Source organism: Haemaphysalis longicornis, unplaced genomic scaffold (genome assembly GCF_048455015.1).
Source record: "Haemaphysalis longicornis isolate Haplotype H1 unplaced genomic scaffold, Haemaphysalis longicornis Haplotype H1 scaffold_6, whole genome shotgun sequence".
NCBI classification, from domain to species: Eukaryota; Metazoa; Arthropoda; class Arachnida; order Ixodida; family Ixodidae; genus Haemaphysalis; species Haemaphysalis longicornis.
In genome coordinates, this window is record NW_027526407.1 from 48568823 (window position 1) to 48591582 (window position 22760).

At 49.6% G+C, this 22760-nt stretch overlaps 1 protein-coding gene across 21 annotated transcripts in view; it reads left to right on the plus strand.

Annotated features, from left to right (window-relative positions):
• Nucleotides 1-22760, plus strand: part of LOC144142598 (CUGBP Elav-like family member 1-A) — a 479679-nt gene that overhangs the window by 394036 nt on the left and 62883 nt on the right. For all 21 annotated transcript variants that reach the window (XM_077674225.1, XM_077674223.1, XM_077674226.1 and 18 more), the window contains one exon: nt 4313-4392. In XM_077674225.1, coding sequence (XP_077530351.1) covers nt 4313-4392 — 80 coding nt within the window. The remainder of the gene's footprint in view (nt 1-4312; nt 4393-22760) is intronic.

The following is a 22760-nucleotide window of genomic DNA, read 5'->3' on the forward strand; positions in this document are numbered from 1 at the left end:
TCATTACTCTTCGTGCACTTCATTCCCCCCCCCCCCCAACTTTTCATTTCAAGTATTGGCCGAAACTTCCTTTACCATCTCGGGCGCGCCTTTCGTGTAGCTTTTAACGGACGAACAGGCGGAAGAAATGAATTGTTTCGAGAACTTCGCCGCCGGAGGGCCTAACCTTGTTAAAACTCGCGCAGCACGCTCGCCTGAAAAGTCATCTCCGAAATCCGGATCGAAGTTCGTCGCCTTGAACTCTGCTTCGTCAGCACCCTCACGTCAGCTTCGCTTTGTCCGTGCGCGCAGCAACGATAATTGATGTGCGGAGCTGCTGCGGCAATGCCGAGAAATTTGCATTAGCTCCGGCCGTCTGTCGTGGCTGGCCAAAGTGGTAACCCGCGCCGTGTACGAAGCAGCTTTTTTTTTTTTTTTTTTCGTACACATTTTAGGTAAAACATATGCTACCCATTGTTTTTTTTTTTTTTTTTTTTTCGCTCTTGACTCTCTGATTCTAGCGCAGTGAGGCTCAGTAACCAGATTATGGCTCTAACCTAATTACGCTAACGCGAGCTGCTGCTCTTCGCAATGACCTGGAAGTTTCGCTGTTCAGAATATCAACCTGTTTTTTTTTTGTTTTTGGTTTTTCGCTTAGCGAACTTGGCCCCGTGTTTTCATCTCTCTGCCTTCTCATCGCCCCCTCCAACCGAATTAGCCTTGCCGCGGTAGTTTTTGCCGCCCGGGCGGTTTTTCTTCTGTATGCCGGCCGCATAGCTTATGTCTGGCTACCCTGGTCCGTTTCCTGCTCCGTTTTTACGTACGTTTGTTTCCTCAGATCTGTTTCTAAATGTCCCTCTTCGCCGTGACTCGGTGAAAATGGCTCTTTTTCTCGCTGCGCTGCTAGTCCATGCGCGAGAAAAACAGGACGGAGACACGTGCGCACCTGCTTTCTTCAGTGTTTTTTCCGTGGCTTTTTAGGCTTTTATTTCTGCGTATGTTCGCGCCGTGAACTTAGTTCTCTTTCAGGCCGGCATTCAATGATAAGTGGTATCTTTGGAAATGATAATTTGTGGTGTGCATTGAAGCATTCAGGTTTTGTTTTAACACGGAAGTGTTTTATTCCGGTGTTCACGAAGATGTCACGTCGTATCCGCCATGAAAGTGACGCCAGTACACCGATGCAAGCGGCCTTAAAGGGCGCACCTCTGCACTCAGGGTCTTTTTGCGGGGAAGCAACCTTTAGTACCAAAGAGTACGTTATACTTCGGGTTGTTCGTTTTCGGGTTTTATATTTTAACACGAAAGTGTTTTATGCCGGGATACGCTAAGATTTCACGGAAATGACGCCAGTGCACCTTTTCTGAAGCGACCCGCCAACAGGACGTCGCTCGCCAAGCACACCCACAAGACAGCCGTCGACCCGCAAATCATGCTCAGCTGCTGATTTCGCTGCACATTTCGCTTTCGTGGTTACCGATTCCTATGACTGAGAAATCAGTTTTTTTTTCTTTAAAGAGAATAAAAACACATTTGTGTTCGGGTGGGATTTGAACCCAGGTCACCAGAGCAGGAACGGAGAGCATTAACCATGCGCTTACTCGGCAACCAGCGGCTGTACAAAAGTGCAAATATAAGATTGAATAAAGGAGGTTAAGGTGTTCTAGGATGGATTAATGTGTATTTAGCTAGATTAAAATGGACTACGAGGGATTACGGGCGGCAAAATAGCATCGCTGCTGTGTTGATTTGCGCACGTCTGTATAAAGGTGCCTGTCACGATAGAACGCCAGGCTTTTACTTTCAAAGCACTTGAGCAGTGTCCCGAGAATTTTTTTTTTTTCTGTTCATGTGTTTTATTTATAATCTACAACAATGCTGTTACGACGTGTTTTAGATGCAGAGCATCTGATTCACTCGCCTTGTCCCTCCGGCGTCGTCGGCGTTGTCCACCCCTCTGCCATTCTCCTCGCCGCGCGAGCTGCGCTCTCCGCCGCTCACCCCCTCTCCTCTCCGATAACGAACACTCTCTCGCGAGGGGCATTGGATTGAATTTGATTTGATTGGCTTGGCTTGGCTTGGCTTGGATTCGGTTGGATTGGATTTGGATTGGATTGGATTAAAGTGCATTGTGTTGGATTGCGTTGCGTCATAGCCGCGGCAGACGCGCTGGGGCCGGCGCATGTGCAGTACTCTCTCTTCCGCGGTTTCCTCTCCTTCGGGCGCGCTGCGCATATAACCGGTGTGCCGTTCTCCGGCGAAGCAACATCCACGCTTGGCTCAAACACCTAGAGTCCACGCCGCTTTACAAGTACGCCAACGTCGTCATCGACTGGGACCAGCTTACGCAGACCCCTCAACGTTATGAGCGCTATAAAACGCGTTCCCTTCGCCGCTCCGCCTATGCGTCGCATCTACACAGGGGTTCCCGCGAGGGGAGGTGGGAGTTTTTTTTAAATGTTTTTCTTTTTAAATCCCGCCCCTTTTATGTAATGCCCCCCGGACATTTACCTATCTAAATGAATTTAAGCGTCGTTGCGCTGTGGTAGCCGGATTCTCGCAGTAATCATTCACATTAGTGTACGTCGTGCCGTCGTAGAAATCTGCGCGGTCCTGTAGAAAGTCGGGTGTTGCGTCTAACAATCGTGGAGTGCTGCAGCGTCTGCAGTTTGTTTCTTTGTGCTCGGTTGGGAAGGCGAGAGGGTTGTTGTTGGGCCGCGTTCGCGCGCACTGTTCTTCAGCGGTGTTTGTCTGAGCTGTCTTTTTTTCTCTCTCTCCTTAAATTATTCTTGAGGAAGAGGTGAACGGGAGCGTTCGGACGTAGTACGTGCGGCAAGGTGGCTCTCCGAGATAGCGGCCAACACCGTAGGGGAAACTCTTGGTCCATGGGGGTACCACCCCCTGGGTTTCGTGTTCCAGACGCCCGGAGCAACACGGGCCTCGTTTGCTGGGCTGTAGTCGCCGCTTTTAGGAGTAAATGTTTCCCGCTCGACGTCCCGTCTCGGGCCCCGTGCCTTTCCACACTTTCTATAAACGTATACGCGCAGCGCGCCCACAGTTTTCTCGCCAAGTTCCCTGTCTCTTGGGGGATGTTGCGGTGGTCTCGCGAAAAACGTCGAAATCGAACCGGCTGGCCGCATGCAGGGGGACTAAAAAATGGAAACTCCCGTTATCTTGCGCCGAACAGTGCCGTCCGGGGGGGCAACTCGCGGTACACCTTCTGCTTGAAAACTAACGGTGGAGTACTTTTTTTTTCTTTTGTTTACGCTTTTCAGAGGTTGCAGTGTGTCGCTCTGAGATTGAGGAACTCCCTATCTCCAAGCCAAAAATTGCTTGACTTCGGCCGCACTGTCTGTCTGTCTTGCTTTGCTGACATTTGTTTTACTGCACAACATTATTAGACATGGTAAACGGCGTAAACGAGATTTTTATTCTTTTATAAGCTCGAGTCGATTTTTTTTTTTTTTTTGCACCGTATGACACCGTGGAAATTGGGACCGTGAATCAATTGTGGCTGGGGTTTTCTTGGCTATGTCCGTACGCCGTTTTAAAGCTTCGCGCACGGCGACTATGCAAAGCTTCTGGATTATCGTAACCAAAACCTTCGTTGTAGGATATTGGTGCAAATTGGGCAGAGAAAATTGCGGCACTGTGGTCGTCTATGCACCGTGTGTTGTTGGGAACAAGGTCTAGTCGTTTGATTAATCTCGCGATGAAGCTTATCCTACCCGTTCAACGTGCCTTGTTTCCCTTACCTTCTTTGCCGTAGGGTTAACGGTAGCGCGACGCATATAAAAATGCGCGTGTACACTTGCTGTCCAGGCTTCTCTTTCTTTTTTTTTTTTTTTTTTCAAACTAAGGACCGTTGTTAAAGATGGCGTTGGCGTCCGAGTAAAAACTTTTTGCAGGAAAGCCGACTTTGAACAGTGGGTTTCACAAAACGTACATCAAACGCACACGATGTAACAAAAATGGCATGTCTTTGCACACCTAACGGACCTCTCGTATCACCCAAAATATAATTTGGAAGTACGGAGCTGCTAGAGATAATGATGTTGATGAAATGCATTCTCTAAGCAGGGCTGTACGGTGGCTTTGAACGTTGGTGGTGTGAGGTTGGACGCTGGCCTTGGAGTTTGGCCGAGTTGAAGTGGACTTTGGGAGAGGGGGTTTTGGACTTTTTTGCTTTGACTCGGGCTGCATGGAAGAAAGCTTCGCGTTTGAACCATCTTTTTTCTTAAGCAAGGTGCTTTGATTTTGTATTGAGCATGATGGCCGTGATGCCTAATAATAACCGTCGCCACTCTCTCCTTCCCCTCCCTCTGTTTCACAGGCTGCGCCTTCGTCACGTACGCCAGTAGACAGTGTGCCATCAACGCCATCAAGGCCATGAACCACTCGCAGACCATGAAGGTGAGTGCGGCCCCATTCGTTCGTCACATTAGTACCCTGTCATCCGGTAGGGCATATGACCACTGTCGCGACCGCACTACTTGTGAGGAGCCGATCTGCTCGCTCTATTCTCTGCGTTTCCCGTGCTACCTTGCCGCATCTTGGCGGCAGGCGGTGTCCACGTGATCGCCGGCTGGCTGTGCAGTTAGTTGGTTGTGGTGTGCGCTTGAAGCTTTTTAAAGCGAAGCTTTACTACTTTTGTCCAGCGGTTTCGCGGAGGATGCGCGAGTTAACATTTTGACCGGAGACACACCCCCGGCGAAGCGCATCGCGTGATTCGCCTGGCCCGCTTTCGGCGCTGCGCACAAGTCCTCGTTTTAAGTCGTTCTGCTCATGTGAGCGGCGGCCACCGCCGCGGTAGCGGCCGATCAGCTGATCCGCAGACGACAACCCCCGCAGCCTCCCATGCATGCGCCACTGGGTCGTCTCCGGTCACGTGACTCGTCTCGCGCCCGCCGAAGAGGAACGGCGCGTTAGCCGTGAATGAACGCCCCGTTGCACGCTTTGAGCCGTGGTCGGCAACACGGCTACATCAAAGGCTACAACCAAGTTGTAGCCTTTGTAGTTGTAGCCACGGCTACAACCAAGTCTCAACCAGACTAAGCCAAGCTCTTGCTTTGCACATGCAAGGTTAGCTCAGCCAAGCCGCAGCCATTTTTTTGTTGTTGTTGTTTCCGACGTTGGCGTGTTTTTCTCGCGCAGGCAATGGAGAAACGTCAGTTTTATGTTTAGCAGCACGTGAATGGCTGTATTGTGTTCAATGTCTTGCTGGATTCGGTTTTTTTTTTTTGTCTTTCTCTTCTCGCTTCGTCCTCCATTTTCCGCACGAAACGTTGGAAAAAATCCCGACCAGCCAGAGACTAACAGCTTCGTTGTACAACGAGAACAATGTAATGTCATTTTGCTTCACGGTCGTGCGGTTATTTTACCTTCCGCTCATGCCCCGTATATTTCGCGGACCGAGGATCGTGCTTCGCGAATCCGTGAAACAAAGCCCCGGTATTCGCGGAGGCGATTTCGCCCTGTTAGCTTTCCCGTTAACCGCAGTGCCGAGAGAGCGGAAACCCCTTTTTTTTCGGCGGCCGCTCCGTTGCGTCTCAACGGCGCGTGAAAGCGGAATGGCTTCTTCGTATTCCTCCTCTTTTTTTTCTTTTTTTTTTTCTTTTTTTTTTATCTTGACAACTTGAACCCTTTCTATTTTCTTCTTTCACGACGCCCAGGTGAAAAGCCGGCGCTCAGAAAGCCGCCCCTTAGCGCACAAAGCCGCCGGCGCGGGTGTGCTGAGCACTTGTAACTGGTTCCTGGCGTGCGGCATAACGGCCGCTTCGCCATTAAGGTGCGCCTTTTGTGGGGCGCGCGCGCGCGACCACGGAAACAGCAGCTCGCGGTCGCCGCTTATGAAAACTAACGTCCATTAGAAGCCTCCCCCTCCCCGCCGCCCGGCTTTTGTACCGAGCCGCCGTTCGTGGGTGGGACTATTTCGACGTCGTTGTACTAGGCCTTTTTAGATGTATGCATTCCCGACCTCCTCCCGCTTTCTCATTTCTTTTTCTTTCCTCAAGTTATCCTAAGTGACTAGCACAATAGCGGGGAGGCCTAGAGTTTTGCGGAGATGCGTCGCTTTGCTGCTGCCACTGGAATTACGAGGATTATGGGCTTATCTTCTTTATCTCTCTCTGCTTTCTCTCTCCCTTCGTTCTTTCTTTCTTTCTTCCATATCTTTCCTTTCTTTGTTTCTTTTTTCTTTCTTTCTTTCTTTCTTTCTTTCTTACTTTCTTTCTTTCTTTCTTTCTTTCTTTCTTTCTTTCTTTCTTTCTTTCTTTCTTGTCTTTCCTTTCTTTCGCATTGTCTGCTCGCGGATCGCTGGCGCAGGTTTCTTCGTCTGTTTCCGGAACAGTGCATGCTTTGACGGGGAAAAAAATGTTGCGTCGTTCAAGCGCGGCGCAGCGAGAGCGCTTTTATGTCGTCTCTCAACTTTGGAGTGGCGGAAACGGGAACCGTTATTTTGGGGCAACCACGCGCGCTGTGTGTTTTCCCGCCCTTTCTCCTCCTCAAATCTCTACTTTTCTCCGGCTGCTCCTGGAGCTCTAGTTTTGCGCGGATGGTCTCGCGGATTAACCGCAGCAGCAGCAGCAGCAGCAGCAGGCGACGACGCACTTGACAGCGCGCGCGCGCGCGCCGTCCGCTACTTGAAATAAGTGCGGATTGTTAGACGTGCGTGGGTGTTGTAATGGTCGAAAAAGGGCTCTTTAGCGTGAACTTTTCTCGGGCGAGTTAACGCCAGACGTCGTTGAGGCGGCTTTGCGTCGTCGCCGGCGGAAGTTGGGAAACTTTTGAGCCTACGTACTGCGGCGACGCTGAAGGGTGCTTTTTTTTTTCTTTTGGTTAAACTTCCGTCGCGCGATGCGTAAAGGGGGCCAAATGCTGCTTTTTTTATAGTTTTCGTTGTTTGCGGTATCAAAAACGAGAAGCGTGGCGACTTTTCAGGCAAAAAAAGAAAACACTTCTATAAGGCATTTTTTTAAGTGAAAATGTTCGCCTTTAAAATATGATTTACGATAACAGGCCTAATTTTAATATTGTCACCAGTCGTGTTCGCTGGGATAGGTGCGTGAACATCGCTATAAACTTGTATCGCCTTTTCTCCGCGTTATCATAATTGATCATCTGTTGCCCATCGCATTCCAAACTCCAACCACCCCAGCCACGGAGGACGCGGGCGCGATCCCGGTCGCGGTGGCCGGTTCTCAGGTGGAGGCGAAACGCGTAAACGCCTGCGCGCGAGACTTCGGCGCACATTATTAAAGATCCCCGGTCGGTCGACATTAATCCGGACGGGCCTTCCACTACGGCGCGCCCCATAGCCCTCGTGTACCTCGGCGCATTATACACCCCCCCCCCCCCTCATTTTTTTTAATTGTGCGTGCCTACGATGACGCCCACTTCTCAACGCAGCGCAGCGGCGATTTCCGCGTTACTCCCGAGTTTTCAGCTGAGCTCGGTTTGTGCCACTCTGTGTCTAGCTGGCTCGCCCGGAGCGTACTTAGTACGGCCTGCGTGAACTTTTAATGATGGATGGACGGCTTTGTGTGTCAGCGAGAAGAAGAGGCCAGTAGTGGAGCGGAAACGGCCAGCCTTCGGCACATTGATGGATAGCAGAAACAAACAGTCGACCCGCTCCCGCAGCGGAGCAACGGAGAAGGGGGGTTGATTTATGCCCGACGAGGTGCTCAATGATTTACGAGCGAACCGTTGGCGTGCATGATTATCTCTCTCTCTCTCTCCCCTCTCTCGGCGGGAACGGAACAACAGGCAGCGGCGTCGTCGTGGGCGTTGCGTTGTTTTTCCGGCTACGCCGTAGACTGCAGGCGCGGTCCTTTCTTGCGCCGAAAGCGTTGCTGGGAGGGGGAAGTTGAGCTTAGTTGTTTTGAAGCTCGGTACATCTGTGCGCTGGGTCGCGTCTTTGAACGCGGTAGCTGCGAAAAAAAACTCCGCTTACCTCATCTCAGGATAGACTTCGGATGAGATAATAGAGAGTTTTAGCTGACTGTTTCGTAGCGTAAGCTACACTGGCCAAGATTGAGCAGTTCCGCGTGGCTCCTGGCGAGCCGTGCTGCGCATGTGCGCGGAGCAGTGACGTCTTACGTCGCACAGCTGGCGCGCCGGAGCCGCTGCCGCGGTTGGATTGGATTGGATATGAAAGTTTTAGCAGCAGTAACCATGATAATCAGCTAATCCTAGACAACCAGGAAACCTAAGAATAACCAGCTGAACGTTAGCTCACGTTACTTATATCCTGGCATAGCCAAGCTAAGCCACTGATAAGATTTTTGACGGTCCGCTCTACTCCGATAGCAAGCGAGAGCGTCACTGCGCATGCGTGGCACGCTCCTGCGCAAGCGGCGTTGCCAGAGCCGAGCCCCGCTACAGCCCCGCTCCGCTCGCCGGGCTCGCTGGGCGGACCGTCGCAGCAGCTTAGGCCTCATTTACACAGCCGTCACCTTCTCCGTCGAGGCACCGTCACGTCAAAAAACCGCGACAGAGACGTAACGGAGTAGTGTTCCTACTGAAACTCTCCATCAGAGTACAGGGTCGTTTGCCTAGTGATCACTTTAGCCTGGAATTGCGCGGGCTTAATCTGAAAAGTAAAAAAAAAAAGTGATATATATATATATATATATATATATATATATATATATATATATATATATATATATATATATATATATGTGTGTGTGTGTGTGTGTGTGTGTGTGTGTGTGTGTGTGTGTGTGTGTGTGTGTACGATAGAAGGCCATTAGATTGCTGTAATGCAAAAACAAATATTGGCTTAGATTTTTACTTTGAAAAACCGTGTGCTCACTTTTCGCTAAATTTAGCCGTAAAAAAATTTAAGCTTTCTGATTGGTTGGTTTACCGCGGGGCATAGTAACGTACGGAACGGAACGGAAACGTAGAGCTCGGCTTCCCGTCGCACCGTTTTCGACGAGAAATAGCCCGAGAAACCGTCGCAATGATCGGAAGACGGTGACGTGACGGGGTGAAAAACGGCTGTGTGAGTGATGCCTTACGCTGATGCGCGGAATTCCAAGATGGCGGCCCCCAGCGAGGCGAGCTCGCCACTGCGAACTCCGTTTCTTCAGTTGGAACGTGAGCGACGACACCGCGAAAGCACTTCCGAGTACGCAGAGGTGTCACGCACCTGGGCGAGTTTTAGAACTGAAGCGAAAGCCGTCGACCGAAGCGCGAGCCTACTTCTATGCATCTCCAAGAAAGACAGCCTTCGAAGGAGACATGAAGACAGAATACAAGTTGGGTTTGTTAGAAAGACTGCTTAGTCCCGATAACAATGATGCAAATATCATCGCAATCTTCGAAGAAGTAACGGAGATATTAAAGAAAACGTGTGAAGTAGTCGCCACCCCCTAGCCAATTTCCCGCAACTTTTCTATGACGTCACAGAACCTTGTTTGTGCGATTGGCGGCCGCCTAACTGACCTGTCGCGACGACACACGACTGGACGTCTGTAATGGGGCCTCTAGTTCCATTTGGCCGCATCACTTGAATGCTAACGTGCACTTAACGCACTGAAAATTATGTTTTATTCTTGGCCCGTATGACGTCATTTTGCTCATAACACGTCACTGTGACGCAAAATTGGAAAGTTTTTAAATACTTCTTGCTTTTTTTTCGTTAAAAAAACATCTTTAGTGGCTCTAATGGAGCCGAGTGGGATACTGAATCCTAGTTCTTTCAAATTAAACAAAGTTGTATTTTCTCTTCATGGCTCCTTTAAGACCGTTTAAGACCGTTATATTACGTCAGCAACTAAATTGTATAAAGAAGTTGAAGTAAGGCAGTCAACCAGGGTATTTTGCTTTATTTGAGCCACAGAAATACCAATTCTCGTATTTATTTTTGTACACGAAGTTGTGATCTACACACGCACAGGGCATGAACGGTGACGCGAATGATTCCCCGTCCAGGTAGACACGGTTATAGGTTATCTAAAAGCCTTGCCGCTGCTGGGTCCGCTTGTGCTGAGCGGGCCGTCGGTAGCGGAGCGGGCTGTCAAAAACGTTCAGCCAGAACTATTACCGCCATTGCTGTTTATTTGAAACGCTTTGCTAATACGATACGTGATAAACGTGAGCTGAACTTTAACGAAGTTTGCCAGCGTTTCGGTGTGGTTAGTCGACATGCGGAGGCCGCAGCGATTAAAATTGGACGCCATCTTTTAAACAGTTCATTAGTTGGTTCCGTTTTACCGGTGCCCCGCCCGTACCCCGGTGCCCCGCCCGTACCCCGGTGCCCCGCCGGTACCGTATCCGTGTATCGATTCGCGGTGTTATTCGCGCCATTATCCGCTGTGTTTTGCAGGTAAGGAAAATCACTCGACTAACGCGATGCCTGTCGTGTATTGATGGCACTAGAACGTCGTGTCGGGCTTATACGACTCTAGTGAATGTTTTTTTACGTTTTGGCCCAGCCTGGCCGTTGCAAAGGTGGGAAACAGTAATGTTTCGGTTTGGACTAACCAAGCCCGAACCGACACGGGCTAGCGATTAAGCTTGCAAATGGGAAACTAGGTCCCGAACCGCACGCATTCGTTTCCTTCGTTCATTCATTAAACGCCCAGTAGTCGCTTTGTACCCATATAACGACGTGATCGTTGTTCAGCGCTCACTTACCACCTGCATACACCACACTGGCTCGCAGAAATGAAGTCCACACTTTAGAGTATCCGTAGTCGACGCGCACGCGTTCTGCGAAAAAGCAATTTTTACGCGTTTTCTTTCTTTCTTTTTTAGGTGCGAAGCACCTTAGGACCTTGCTTTGTCCGTGCCTTGGCGTCCGTGTACACAGTGTTGCGCATGCGCGAGGAGCATCGGATTGGATTGTATTGGATTGGATTTGGATTGAAATGGATTGGATTGGAATTGTATATACTGTACACACGCGTTGTAACTCATTTGCACGCGCGAGTGGACAATGCCACGGGTGATTTACGGTAAGAGCGATTCCCAGTGCTTCGCCCACTCGTCATGATTCACTTCGTGGAGATGAGTGAATTTTATTTTATTTTTGGCAATGAGTGCTCGGGAGTTTTGTTTTGTTTTGAACAAGGTATTCCGGAGGAAGTTCAACAACAGTACGCCCGTCGCCGTCTCCACGTTTAAACCTATTTGTGACGGACTTTTCCAACAAGGCGAGCTCCACTTCCCCCCCTCCTTGTGAGTATTATGCTTCACGCCTAGCGCACGTTGGTGGGCCCTATTCTCCTCGATGCGCAAACACGGCCCAAGTGGGGGCGGCCGAGATTGCGCATTTCCCTCTGCACTCGTGCAGAACGCACTCCGGGTGCAAATTCGCTTCTCGGGTGCTTTTGTTGTGACTGGCTGGCGTTTCGGGTGACGTTGTCGCTGCAGTCCTGTCTACTCCTCGTCACACTCTCCGGCGCCTCGTTCCCCGTGGCCGAAGTCATTCGTCGTCGCCCGCGGAGGGCAATGCCCCCTACCGTGTTCCCCAAAGGCTCCGAGCACCAATCCCCGTGGGCGGTTGGACGCCCAGCGGACGCGCCTGCTACTGCACCGTCGTAAGTCGGAAAGAGAGGGTTGCTTAGCTTCGCGCGTATTCTGTTCGTTGGCGCACGCCAGAACGAGTCCGCGCGCACATCCATTTCTCGCTGCCGCCCCCCTCCGCCTTCCGTGGCGTTACACCTGATTGCTGTGAGCGCGCGCGCGTGAGAGGGAGAGAGAAAGCCAAGTCTCGGAAGACAGGATTTCGCTTTGTTGGCGCAGCGCGGTCTTCGCCCTTTACTTGTCGGCACCCTGGCTGTGATTGCGTGCTCGTAGGAGATTGCCCGAACCGACTTGACTTGTCGTTGGCGCGCGCACGATATCGCAGAAGGACAGAGCTGCGGCCTCCGTTTTGTAGCAGGTGTTGGAAGTCATCACAACGTCCTAGCGCTGGGACTAACGTTGCGTTCATAACTCGGCATTGCGCTCACAACCCGCTGCTCGCTCGAGCCGAACGGTGCGGCGGAAGTTGTCGAGGCGTGTCTGTCGCTTGGTGAAGAAAATGCGTCGTTCTCTTGCTCCGTGAAAAGTGTCGTTGTTTAGCTGGTCCCTCTGTTCGTTCAACAACGATGCTGGATTCTGCCTAGACGTGGGGTATATTATATACGAGCACCAACTTCTCTGTGCAGCGTTGCGTGATCCTTAGTCGCTAACGAATCACTGATGGCGGTGGACAAAGTTGCGCAGCTATTTTCGGTGGCCGTGCGGTAACCAGCATCTTCTGCGAACCCGGAGGCGGCAGGTGTGCGCGCATGAACTGCATGTGGAAGAAGCTCAACGGGCGCCCTTCGATATCTCTGTCTTCGTGTTTCCGCAAAATGAGTTCATCCGCCGTTTCGTAGTTGTACTTAACCGCGTCGAGCGTACTACTCGCTAGCGCCCAGACCTTCTTTCTAGCCTTGTGATGATGCATGTCAAAGTGGGTTTCCTTAATTCGCAATGTTCCCTCTCTATTGGCGAACATTAATTGAACGTTTTAATCCGTGCGCGTTCTTATAGCCAAACCCCCGCAGACATTTGCTGGGGCATCCGACTGAAAGAACGTGTATTTCGCGCTGCTGGGCCCGCTCCCGGGACCACTTCTCGGCCACGCCTTCCGGCGCAAGTACGCGTATGCCCCGGGCCTAAAATTCCGGCAGCGTATTTCCGTCGCGTTGACCTGTCCGGATTTTGGCCGGGACTAGTGGATTCGTGACAGGTTTCAAAGACACGAAATGTGTGTAGCTACACGACGGCTCTAGTAGCTCTAGTCGGGCGGCCGCTTTTCTGGTGCATGCGAAAAGCAAAAGCGCCCGTGTGTACGTGATTTCGGCGCACGTTAAAGATCCCCAAGTGTTCAAAAATATTCCGGAGCCCTCCACTACGGCGCGCCTCATCGCCTGCGTTGCGTCGGCGCGTTAAATCCTACGAGCAAGTGGGTCTAGTCGTCCCAGCCCGGTTGCCCGCTCCGCAGAAGTGGTGGAAGCGAGAGTGTTGGCGAGAGTCGCCTCTCTACCTCATGATGTCTGCTAGCCTCCCTACGTGCGCATCCGGGGAGTTGATAGCATTATCCAGGGACGTTGATAGGGCAGTCAAGATACGTTCGTGCGACCTATTGTAAATAAAATGAGCTTAATCGAAAAAAAATCGCGCCAATCCACTTCGTGAATGTGGTTAAAAAGCAAAGCTGTAAACATCACCCATAACGATTACCCATGCGACGTCACTTTAATTCACTCACATCGCTCTACAAATAGTAAAACCAGAGAAAAGGGAAATGCGCTTAACCACACCATTTATTACTTCGAAGAGATATTCTTGGTAAGGTTTAACGAATGCCTGATGCATGAACAGTTTTTAGTTGAGTTGTATTGGTGTACCACAAGAGTGGACACTTGTTTTATAAAATTAAAGTAAGCTCCAACCCGGTGTTAGACGATCTGACTTCTCCGTCTCTGCGCCGCGGACGGAGGCAACGAGATTTGCGGCAGAGAAGGAGGAGAAGGGGGAAGAAATACTTCTGTTCAGATTTCTGAACGGCCCAGAGTGTAGCCCTGGGGAGTGATTCCTCCTTCTGTGGGGCCCATGTGCAGTCCGGGCGGCCTGTGTTCTGTCCACCCGCTGAAGCTGGGTAGGTAGAGAGGGCCTGGACAGCAGCATCTCCCATTGCTCTCGTTTGGTAGTTGACGGAAAGAGAGGAAGGTGCTCAGGGCTAAAGTCGCACACACTGATTACGGGGCGGAGTGTTCCTACTTCTGAGCAAAATTTACATTCAGCGTCGTAGCGATTCGGATGCATTAAGTGAAGACGCGTAGGCTGTGGGAATGAGCCCGGATTGTATGAGCCGTAGGGTAGTTTGTTGTTCTCTGGAAAGGTCAGGGTAAGGCGAAGGTACGGTCTGTCTCAGAAGGCCATAATGCTGGGTTATCTCCCTGAACGTGACAAGCGGGTGACTGTCCTCGTGCAGCTCCATAGCACGGGAGGTAAAAGCTCAGGCTTGTTGGGTGGGCGTATTTGTTGCCCTCCATCGAAGCGTGAGGGGGTGTCCCGATGAGCTGAATGGAACCGTTTGGGGAGTGGTTTTTAGCACGCGCAGTGCAGGTCAGGACACCCAACCCGACTGGTAATTCCAGTAGGCTTGCTGGAAATCGGTGACTACCCTCTCACTCCTCAAGGAGTATTTGAATGTATTCTTTGATTTGGCGTGATGGCGGACGACAAGGAGCTGTGATTTTTTACGTGAACATTGGAGGCCACGGGCTTTAGCACATTGGCGTACTAGAAGTGAGATGCCATGTATTGTTGTGAGCTTCTTTTAATTTTTGTAACTCTTAGCACATGAGCAAGGTGCGCACAGGGCCGCTAGACGGGCGTGAGTGGTCGCGTGACGCTTTCACGTGGCATTCAGCGAGAACGCAGGGGGGTAAACCCGTAGATGTGCTTGGTGAGTACACCACCTGTCTTTCCTGTCTTCGCGTGGGCTCGTAGCTAAATCGGTAAGACAACGGGCTCTCGCTTTGTTAGTCTATTAGTTCCAGGTTCAATTCCCGGCGGTGCCAGTAAATTATTTTATTTGTTCGCTGGAGTTTTCTGGTGACACCAACGGTCGCGAAAGAACCCTTGGGGGGTAGAGGTAAAAAGCTTTGCTTCAAAAAAAAAAGCCTCAGGGCCTCCGAGGCGAACATATACGTAGAGGTGTGTGAACTCAAATCAGCACATGGAAAGAGCGTTAACTCATTATGTCGCAGTCCCCACGCGGGATTTTCTGAAATTGTGTATGCCTGTTCGTTGCACCGTACAGGCTACAGCAGTCCAGAATGACGTTTAGCCGTATTATAGTCGAGCTCTGACGGATATGCCTGGAGAAAATGCCGTTTTGTCTTCCCGTATCTATTTTCTGCACTCTCGCCTTCGTACGGTCATTTGTTGTTTTGTAGAAAGTGTCAACCTTGGGACCTTCGGCCCTCCTAAATTTTGATTGAAAGCGAAAGGGAGGCTCCAGGGAATACGATTTCCGTACCGTTTGCTCGGATGCCTTTGCGATCGTTCTTTCCTCGTGTGCCGCTCACTGCTCGCTACACTAGGTCCCCCGTACCTCCGCCACCCGAGACAGAGGGAGGGTGGGTGCGACACGAGAGCAAAACGGAAGCGACGCGCGAAACATTTCCGTCGTCTCTCTTGAATCGATACAGATTTGCTCGAGACGCCGCCGAAAGGAGGAGAGACTCAGTCCCGATCGCAATTTTTTCTCCCTTTTCGGCAACGTGACACTGACACTGTACCGTACCGACAACGTCAACGCCAGTCGTCTTCGTCTATTTTTCTGCGGTTGATTTCTTTTTTCGTCATTCGAGGCTCTTCTAGCGACTTCGTTGTGTAAAACAGCGGCAACAGACAGGGTAGCGCCGGGCGTGTGACGTGCGCCGGGGCGTTCTTTAATAATTCACGTGCTAAAAAAACTTTCTAGCTATGAGTGATGTCACTTCTAGCGGTGCAGTGCCTGTCGCAATGTATGTTATGGTCTCCTCGATTTGGCTACACTTTCTGCACCGGTTGAGGCGGGGCAGCACTCTCGCACTCGATTTGCCAGTGCAGCTAGCGCCACCTGCACTTCGGCCCTCGATTTGACGCTGTGCTGCACGAGTTCTTCTACACATCTGCACTAGCCTCTGTGCGAGTTCTCGTCTCGTGCAAGGTGCAGCGTGCTTTGGCGCATTTTGTGGTGAGAGAGAGAGAGAGAGAGAGAGAGAGAGAGAGAGAGACTTTATTACGTGATCCTGCGTTGGGAGGGATGAGAGGAAAACCCTCGTCGGGGTATTCTCCCCCCTCCTGCCTAGTTTTAGACGAGAATGGTCGTCACGTGCAACGAGATAGTGAACTTGTGTACGAAACACAAGATGAGTGCTGGGTGACGCCATTTTGAAAAAAAAAAACGCGAGCGCGCAAACACGGACCGCAGCAGACGACGTTTGTGCACTTTTGCCCTCGATTCGGCCGCTGCACGGAAAGCGCTAGTGTACGGCTGCACTCGCACTGAAAGAACTGGCGCTGCACTTGCACGACACTTTTGTGAACTAGTGCAGAAAGTGTAGCCAAATCGAGGAGACCTTTAGTGTATGCCTAAATGGCAGCGCAAGTTCTTGCCGTCGCTGTGTAAGGTGCGCACCACGGAGCTACTGGAACTGCGGCGAAATTATGCGCCCCGAAGTGCAGATAACAACTGGGCCACGTTTTGGGCCCCTGTAAAGGGTGCTCTGCCGCAGAATGACTACTATAGCGGGGAAGCAAGCTTGCAGTTTTGAAAACGGGCAAAAGCTGCTGGGCGTTCGTTTTTTGTTTCCGGTGAAGGTTGCACTTTCGCATGAGGAAAAGCTATGCGGAGAAACTGACCTTTTGGGAAGCCTTAGAGGAGGGGTGGAGGAGTGAAGGGGAAGGCAAATACCTGCGCGCGTGTTTCGGGTTGTAATGAATTGTAATGACAAAACCTATATGGCATGCTCTTTTGACGTAAAAGATTTGTATTACTGTTTGCCACATCGTGAACTGTTGCTTTGTGTTGAGGAGTGCATCGACAAGTACGGTTCCGTCGCGTTTCAAAATAGTACGGGTGTGTCAGTACAAGAATTTTTAGAGCTGTTGACGGTGTACCTAAACTCCAACTTCCACAACTTGGATGAAAAGCTTTACATTCAGTCATGCGGAACTTGTATCGGATCTTGCATGGCACCAATTTTAAGTGAGTTCTTCTTAGCGCACCTTCATCGCATTCTGCATGACCAATTGAAGATACCACAAGTAACCAAAATTGCCCGTTACGTTGATGACATTTTATTAGTTGTTAACACCGACGAAGCGGGTCTGAAAGCGTTAATGTTTCAGGTACTAGGTCATTTTCGTCTGTGTTTTAAGCCTTTGGTTTTAACTTTTTATCTTCCCATAGGCAGAACTATCCGGTTTTTAGATCTGAAGCTTCATTTTTCGCTCAATCGCAAGTGCTGGGCGTACGATACACGTGCGAACGTACCGCTTCTACCTTTTGACTCATCCCCTTCTAAACTCGTGAAAAGGTCCATCATAACCATGTGCTTTAAAAATGCCCTGAACAAGTCTTGTTTTAACTCGATAGAAGAAAGAGCTTTCGCAAAGAGGCTGACCGGCTTCTGATAGCGGGGTACCCCAAGCAGCTGTTAGCATCAGTAGCAGAATAAATAATGCAGCGATCAAAAAGAGGAGGAACAGGACAGCCAAGCAGCCGTAGAACGCAAGAAAGGTGATGAACTAACTGTTATTCCTTACATGCTCCGGATAGCGCACAATTTGAAAAAGATAGGAAAAAGAGCTAATGTCAAAGTTGTATTTTCCGCGCCTAACAAGTTTTCCGCCGTGTGTTCGTGAGTCAACAGACCGAAAGAACAATGCAGTCTTGCTCTGTAAAGCACGATAACCGTTTTGTTGAGTGTGTCAAAGGCGTCGCCTATTCAGTTCCGCTGTCGTGTGGGGAAACGTACGTAGGCCAAACGGGGCGGTGCCTTAATGAAAGATTAGAAGTACACAACTATAACGCACATAAGGCGATTATTGGTCACTTAGGTGTCCACTGTCGGGATTGTCGCGGCTGCGCCCCAATCTTCCAAAAACACAGGTCATTGCAAAACACAAAGACAAATTAACTAGAGAAATTATTGAAGCCGCTGAAATAGAACGCCGAAAAGAAAAGTGGGTCAGTGTACCCTCGTTGTCCCTTTCGCAAAAAGAGATTAATTTTCTGTCCCACAGTTAGTTCAGCACGTATTTGTGGCACATGGCGTCGGATGCAGCGTGACGACCGTCTGTGTTATCTGCAGCTTTCGTGGGTTTTTTTTTTTCTCTTTTTATACTTTTCGTTATTTTTTTACTGTCAGCTTATATACGTGACATGCCGAAAAATAAATTCAGTTGTAAGTCAGCGCTCGTGGTTGTCTTGTGTTTCGTATGTGTTGCGCTATTCCCCTCTTTGTAATCATACACCAACTCGTCCAAGCCTTAACCCTTGTTTCGTGTGCCTGTAAAGCGTGCACAGCGGTACGCTGAGCAGTACGGCGGTGAAGCAGACCGTTTTCGCAGGCCAAAGGGGAAAGTTGCCGGAGAGGAGTTTCGCGCCTCTCTGAAAAATGCTGTGCGCAGAGACACTAGTTTTGCGGTGAAGCAAACTTTCTACATTGCCTCTCCAGGTTTATTTTGGTGAGAGCACGTGTGCTTTTTCTGGCAATGCACGTGGCTTATAGGTGCGGTCGACACGCGCCTCTCTAACCTCTTCGATCAGCTGATTGGGAGTTCACTTATTAAAGCTGTGGACGAACCGCATTCCATGAAGCCTTCGCCCGTGGACCTCACGCACTTATCAGCAAGTCGACAAATTCTACACCAGTTGTATATTTTTATACACGTAGTGTTATGGCATGTCTGGCGTGTACATTGCCTTAAAAGGCAGCGTCGCTGTGGTGCGCTATTTGTTTTTCTTTTAGTCATCCAATCTCCCACCTCAGGCCACGGGATCACTTTTAGATGCAAAGCATCTCTTGCTCTCGGCTCTGTCGTCCGTCCGTCGTCCGTCCGCACCTCTCCCCCTCTCCCCACCAGCTGTGCGATAGCGCACGCGCTTCTCCCACTCTCCCCCTCTCCACGCCAGCTGTGCGATGGCGCGTGCGCTACTCATCACCGCAGCTGCGCGCGCGCATGCGCGTCTCCTCTCTCATCTCCTCTTCACTCCATCTGCTCTATATAATAAACCCGGTCCGCGCGCCGCTCCCTCAGTTGCTGCTTCGGTTGAGTCATGCTGCGCCGTCCGGAGTTCCGTCATTTTTCGTTATTTGGATACCAAATCTCGTTACGTTTCGGAACCTCCGAGATGCTTCGCATCAATCCAGGGTTCCCTCGCGGGAAGGTGGTGTCATTTTTTTCTCGCATTGCAGTTAATACTTCACTGCGTTTACCCTTCGGCGACGGCATTTATGGTCGAAGAGGAGTCTCATTGTGCCGCATGTGTTCGCTGTTTATGGTTTTCCTTTAAAAAAAAATGAAGGAAGCTCACACTAACGCGTAAGACTTGAAGGTTGCGAATCTGTACGCAACCTTCATGATCATCACGGCGGTTTATTAAGTCCACGATTGCAGCCGATTTGCTTCTTCATCACTGCCGCCACGACCTTTACTCCATCATTGTTGGTATACGTGTGATCTTCTTTCATCTTTTTGGAAGTGATAGTCATCGGACTTAACCTTGGAGGGGCGTATGCTATGACGTGTCTTCTTTCTCTTTCCGAGCAAGTATTGCCAAGATTATGGCGAACGCTGCAGTATTTTATTTATTTATTTATTTATTTATTTATTTATTTATTTATTTATTTATTTATTTATTTATTTATTTATTTATTTATTGGCCAATCTTGGCCAATCCCCATAAGTGGGTATGCGTGGCTGGACAAACGTGCGCCTGGGACGCTGGGCGGTCGCATTGTGTGTTTTTTTTTTTTATCTGTCGGGTGGTCGCCGCAAGAAACGTGCTAACATCCGCGCTTAATTTTCTTGGTTTTTAACTGCGGACACCAAACTCTAATGATTTTCTCACCAGCTTCGTTGTTAAAAGATTCTAAGATGTACCGGGTGACATACCCGGATGCCACCTGTCGTGTGTGTCGCAAAGCCCCAGCAAGGCTCAAACACATTGCCTCGCATACCCGGACGAATAAAACACAAGAACGATGCCGCCTGCCTTCGAGGAGGCGGTGTGGAGTCTGGACTGAAGACCAAAATCTTCAACTCCAGGCTGTCCAGCGAGTCATCGTGGCGCTGGCCAGGCACGGGGACCCCTAGCCGGTTGGCTACATCTGCGGTGACGACTTCGGACAAGTCATAAGACCTAGCAATAGGACTTTATTCGCAGGCCCCAATGAAGTTTTCCCTATCCTATCCTATTAAACTCATTTCGGCACTGAGGTGCTGCGTATTTACCCGTGGCTCCCATGGATAATATTGGCGATTCGTAAGTTGTAAGTCATATTTGTGAGTGTGATCTCTCCGGCGACTCGAATCGAATCGACTCGACTAGGCTTGTGCATCCGACTTCGTTGTTGCCGCCGACTAGCGCGAAATCTTCGCGATTCAGCTTCTCCGTTTCTATTTCCAACGTCTCCACATTCACGAGTAAGAGCCCGCAGTGAATAGCGCTGCCCGGCCGCTCCATTGTAGCCCTGCCTTTCTGTACGTGGGCCCGCGTTCGCGTCGCCGACGGTATCGCGTTTGCCCTGCTCGGAGAACTGCGTCGACATAGGGCGCTAACTGCACCCCGCGGGGTTCGGGGCTGCTCTATTTTGCTCGCTTTATTGGGAATCAATCCTCATCAGCTTCGTCGTACCGTTTCTGTCGGGACTGCCTTTGCCGTGAGGCCTTTCGTCGCGTTGTTCTTGTTTTTCTCTCTCTCTCTCTCTCTCTCTCTCTCTCTCTCTCTCTCTCTCAAGATGCACAATTTGTTTTTTTTCCGTCATCAGTTTCTCGGTGTATCGGCCGTAAGGTGTAAATTTTTCGGGCTGTCTGTACTTTCGTTTATGTGCATTTGTCCACGCCCGTAATGTGACGTCGTGCATGCCGTGAGAGCTTTCCCATTCGTTCGCATGTGCATACCACCTAGTCCCCCCGTGTTTCTCGTTAAATCTGATATTTTTATTCTTCATTTTATTCTCTAACGGGTTCAACGTGCTTCTCGCGGCAGTATTATTGCTGGCTACCCTGGAATTTTGTCGTCATGCGGAGGCGAAAAACGTGCCGAAATAAATTTGCTTGTGTTGACCGATGAAGGATGTGGCGCACAATTGCTTGCAACATTGAGCTGTAACCTTCTCGCGTGAGTACGATCTGCTCGTTGAGGGGGCTCCCCCCGATTCCCTTTTTCGCACTGGCTGCAGCGTTAAAGTCGAATGCGTTCACTTCGCACTGACAGTCTTCAGCTCTCATCTGCTTCACCATATCGCAGGACAGTTTCTATATATATATATATATATATATATATATATATATATATATATATATATATATATATATATATATATATATAATGTTACGTGTGGGAGTCTTTACGTGTTTGTCTAGCGCCTGACCATAATTACTTACGTCGTGGCACTCTGGGAATTTTGCTGTTGACACGTGGAATGGCACTATCGGCGCAAAGCTGTGTTCTCACGGCCCCGTATCGGTCCTTACTTTCAGACGCAAGTGCCTTCGATCGCCCCCTCCACAAATAAAAAAAAAGAAACTTTAGAAACCGCGGCGCGACCCGCATGGTGACCAACCATTACCCTGTGGTCGCCATCGCTCGAAGGTTTCCCCAGTCAGGCATATCTGATGTTCCCTTTAAACAAAGAAGGAGAAAAAAACTTGGCTGGCCACTTCGTACTGGTTTCGTGAGACGGAAGGAAAAAATAGCTACCCGCGCGTGCGTTTCTATTGATTATCGACCGACCGACAAGATTAATCATCGATTCGCCGAACGGTACACTACCTCTTCTTTCCGTTTTTGCGAGTGTCGTTTTTTTTTCTCTCTCTCTTTTTTTTTTTTCTTTTTGTGCCGGAGCCCGCCTGACAATCCCCTCACCTTCTTTGCTCTGCCTTTGCTTTCTTCTTTGGAGAGTTGGGCTAATAATGGGGCAGTACTGTACCACGTACTTTGGTTATTATTCGGCTGCCGAATGTTTACTTTGTTTTTTCGAAATGACCTTTTTTTTTTCTGGTGTTATTTCTCCTACTTTTGATCCTAGCCACAGCTACTTACGATCGAATGTGGCGCTATTTTTTCAGCGGCATGTAAATGCACCCCTTCAATTCGTACCTCAGTTCGTACTGTGAGCTATTATTAATGGCGTGTACTGCCACGAGTGCGCGTTTGTTGCTTCGTTTACACGTTGTTTCATTAAAGCAAAAAAGGGACGAAGTGAAGGTTTTTTTTCTTTCAGCTTTGGTTGTCCATCGTTTAAAAGACGGGCGTGATTTGTCATCAGTGCAGGCAGCTGCCAGCGGCAGCTGTTTCAATGTGACGCGTCTTACACAATCGGTGGACTCATATATATATATATATATATATATATATATATATATAGCGAATCAGAATAGGAAATGAGGGGCTCGTTGAAAATAACACAGAAATAAGGGTTGGCAGTCGAGAAAACCTCGGAAAGCAAAGGGGAGGATGTGGTAGATCATTGAAACAGATTAAGAATTTGGAAAGAAAGAAAGAAAGTGAAGAAAAAATGCCCGCCAGGTGGGATCCGAACCCACGACCTCCAGAATACCGGTCTGGTGCGATAACCACTACGCTACCGGCGGGGCGATTTTCCCATTCACTTTCTGGGGTATTTATGTTAGGTATGTTTGTTTCCTGTGCTTGGGGGTGGTAGCCAGCGCCATTCGGATATATATATATATATATATATATATATATATATATATATATATATATATATATATATATATATATATAGGTTGGCAGTCAAGAATGCCTCGGAAAGCAAAGTGCGGTAAGTCATTGAAACAGATGAATAATTTTGAAAGACAAAGAAAGTGGAGAAAAAAATGCCTGCCGGGTGGGATCCGAACCCACGACCTCCAGAATACCGGTCTGGTGCGATGACCACTACGCTACCGGCGGGGCTGTTTTCCCACCACTTTCTCGGGTATCTATGTTAAGGCATTTTTTGTTTCCTGCACTTGGGGGTGATTGCGAGCACCCCTCGAGCGGACTA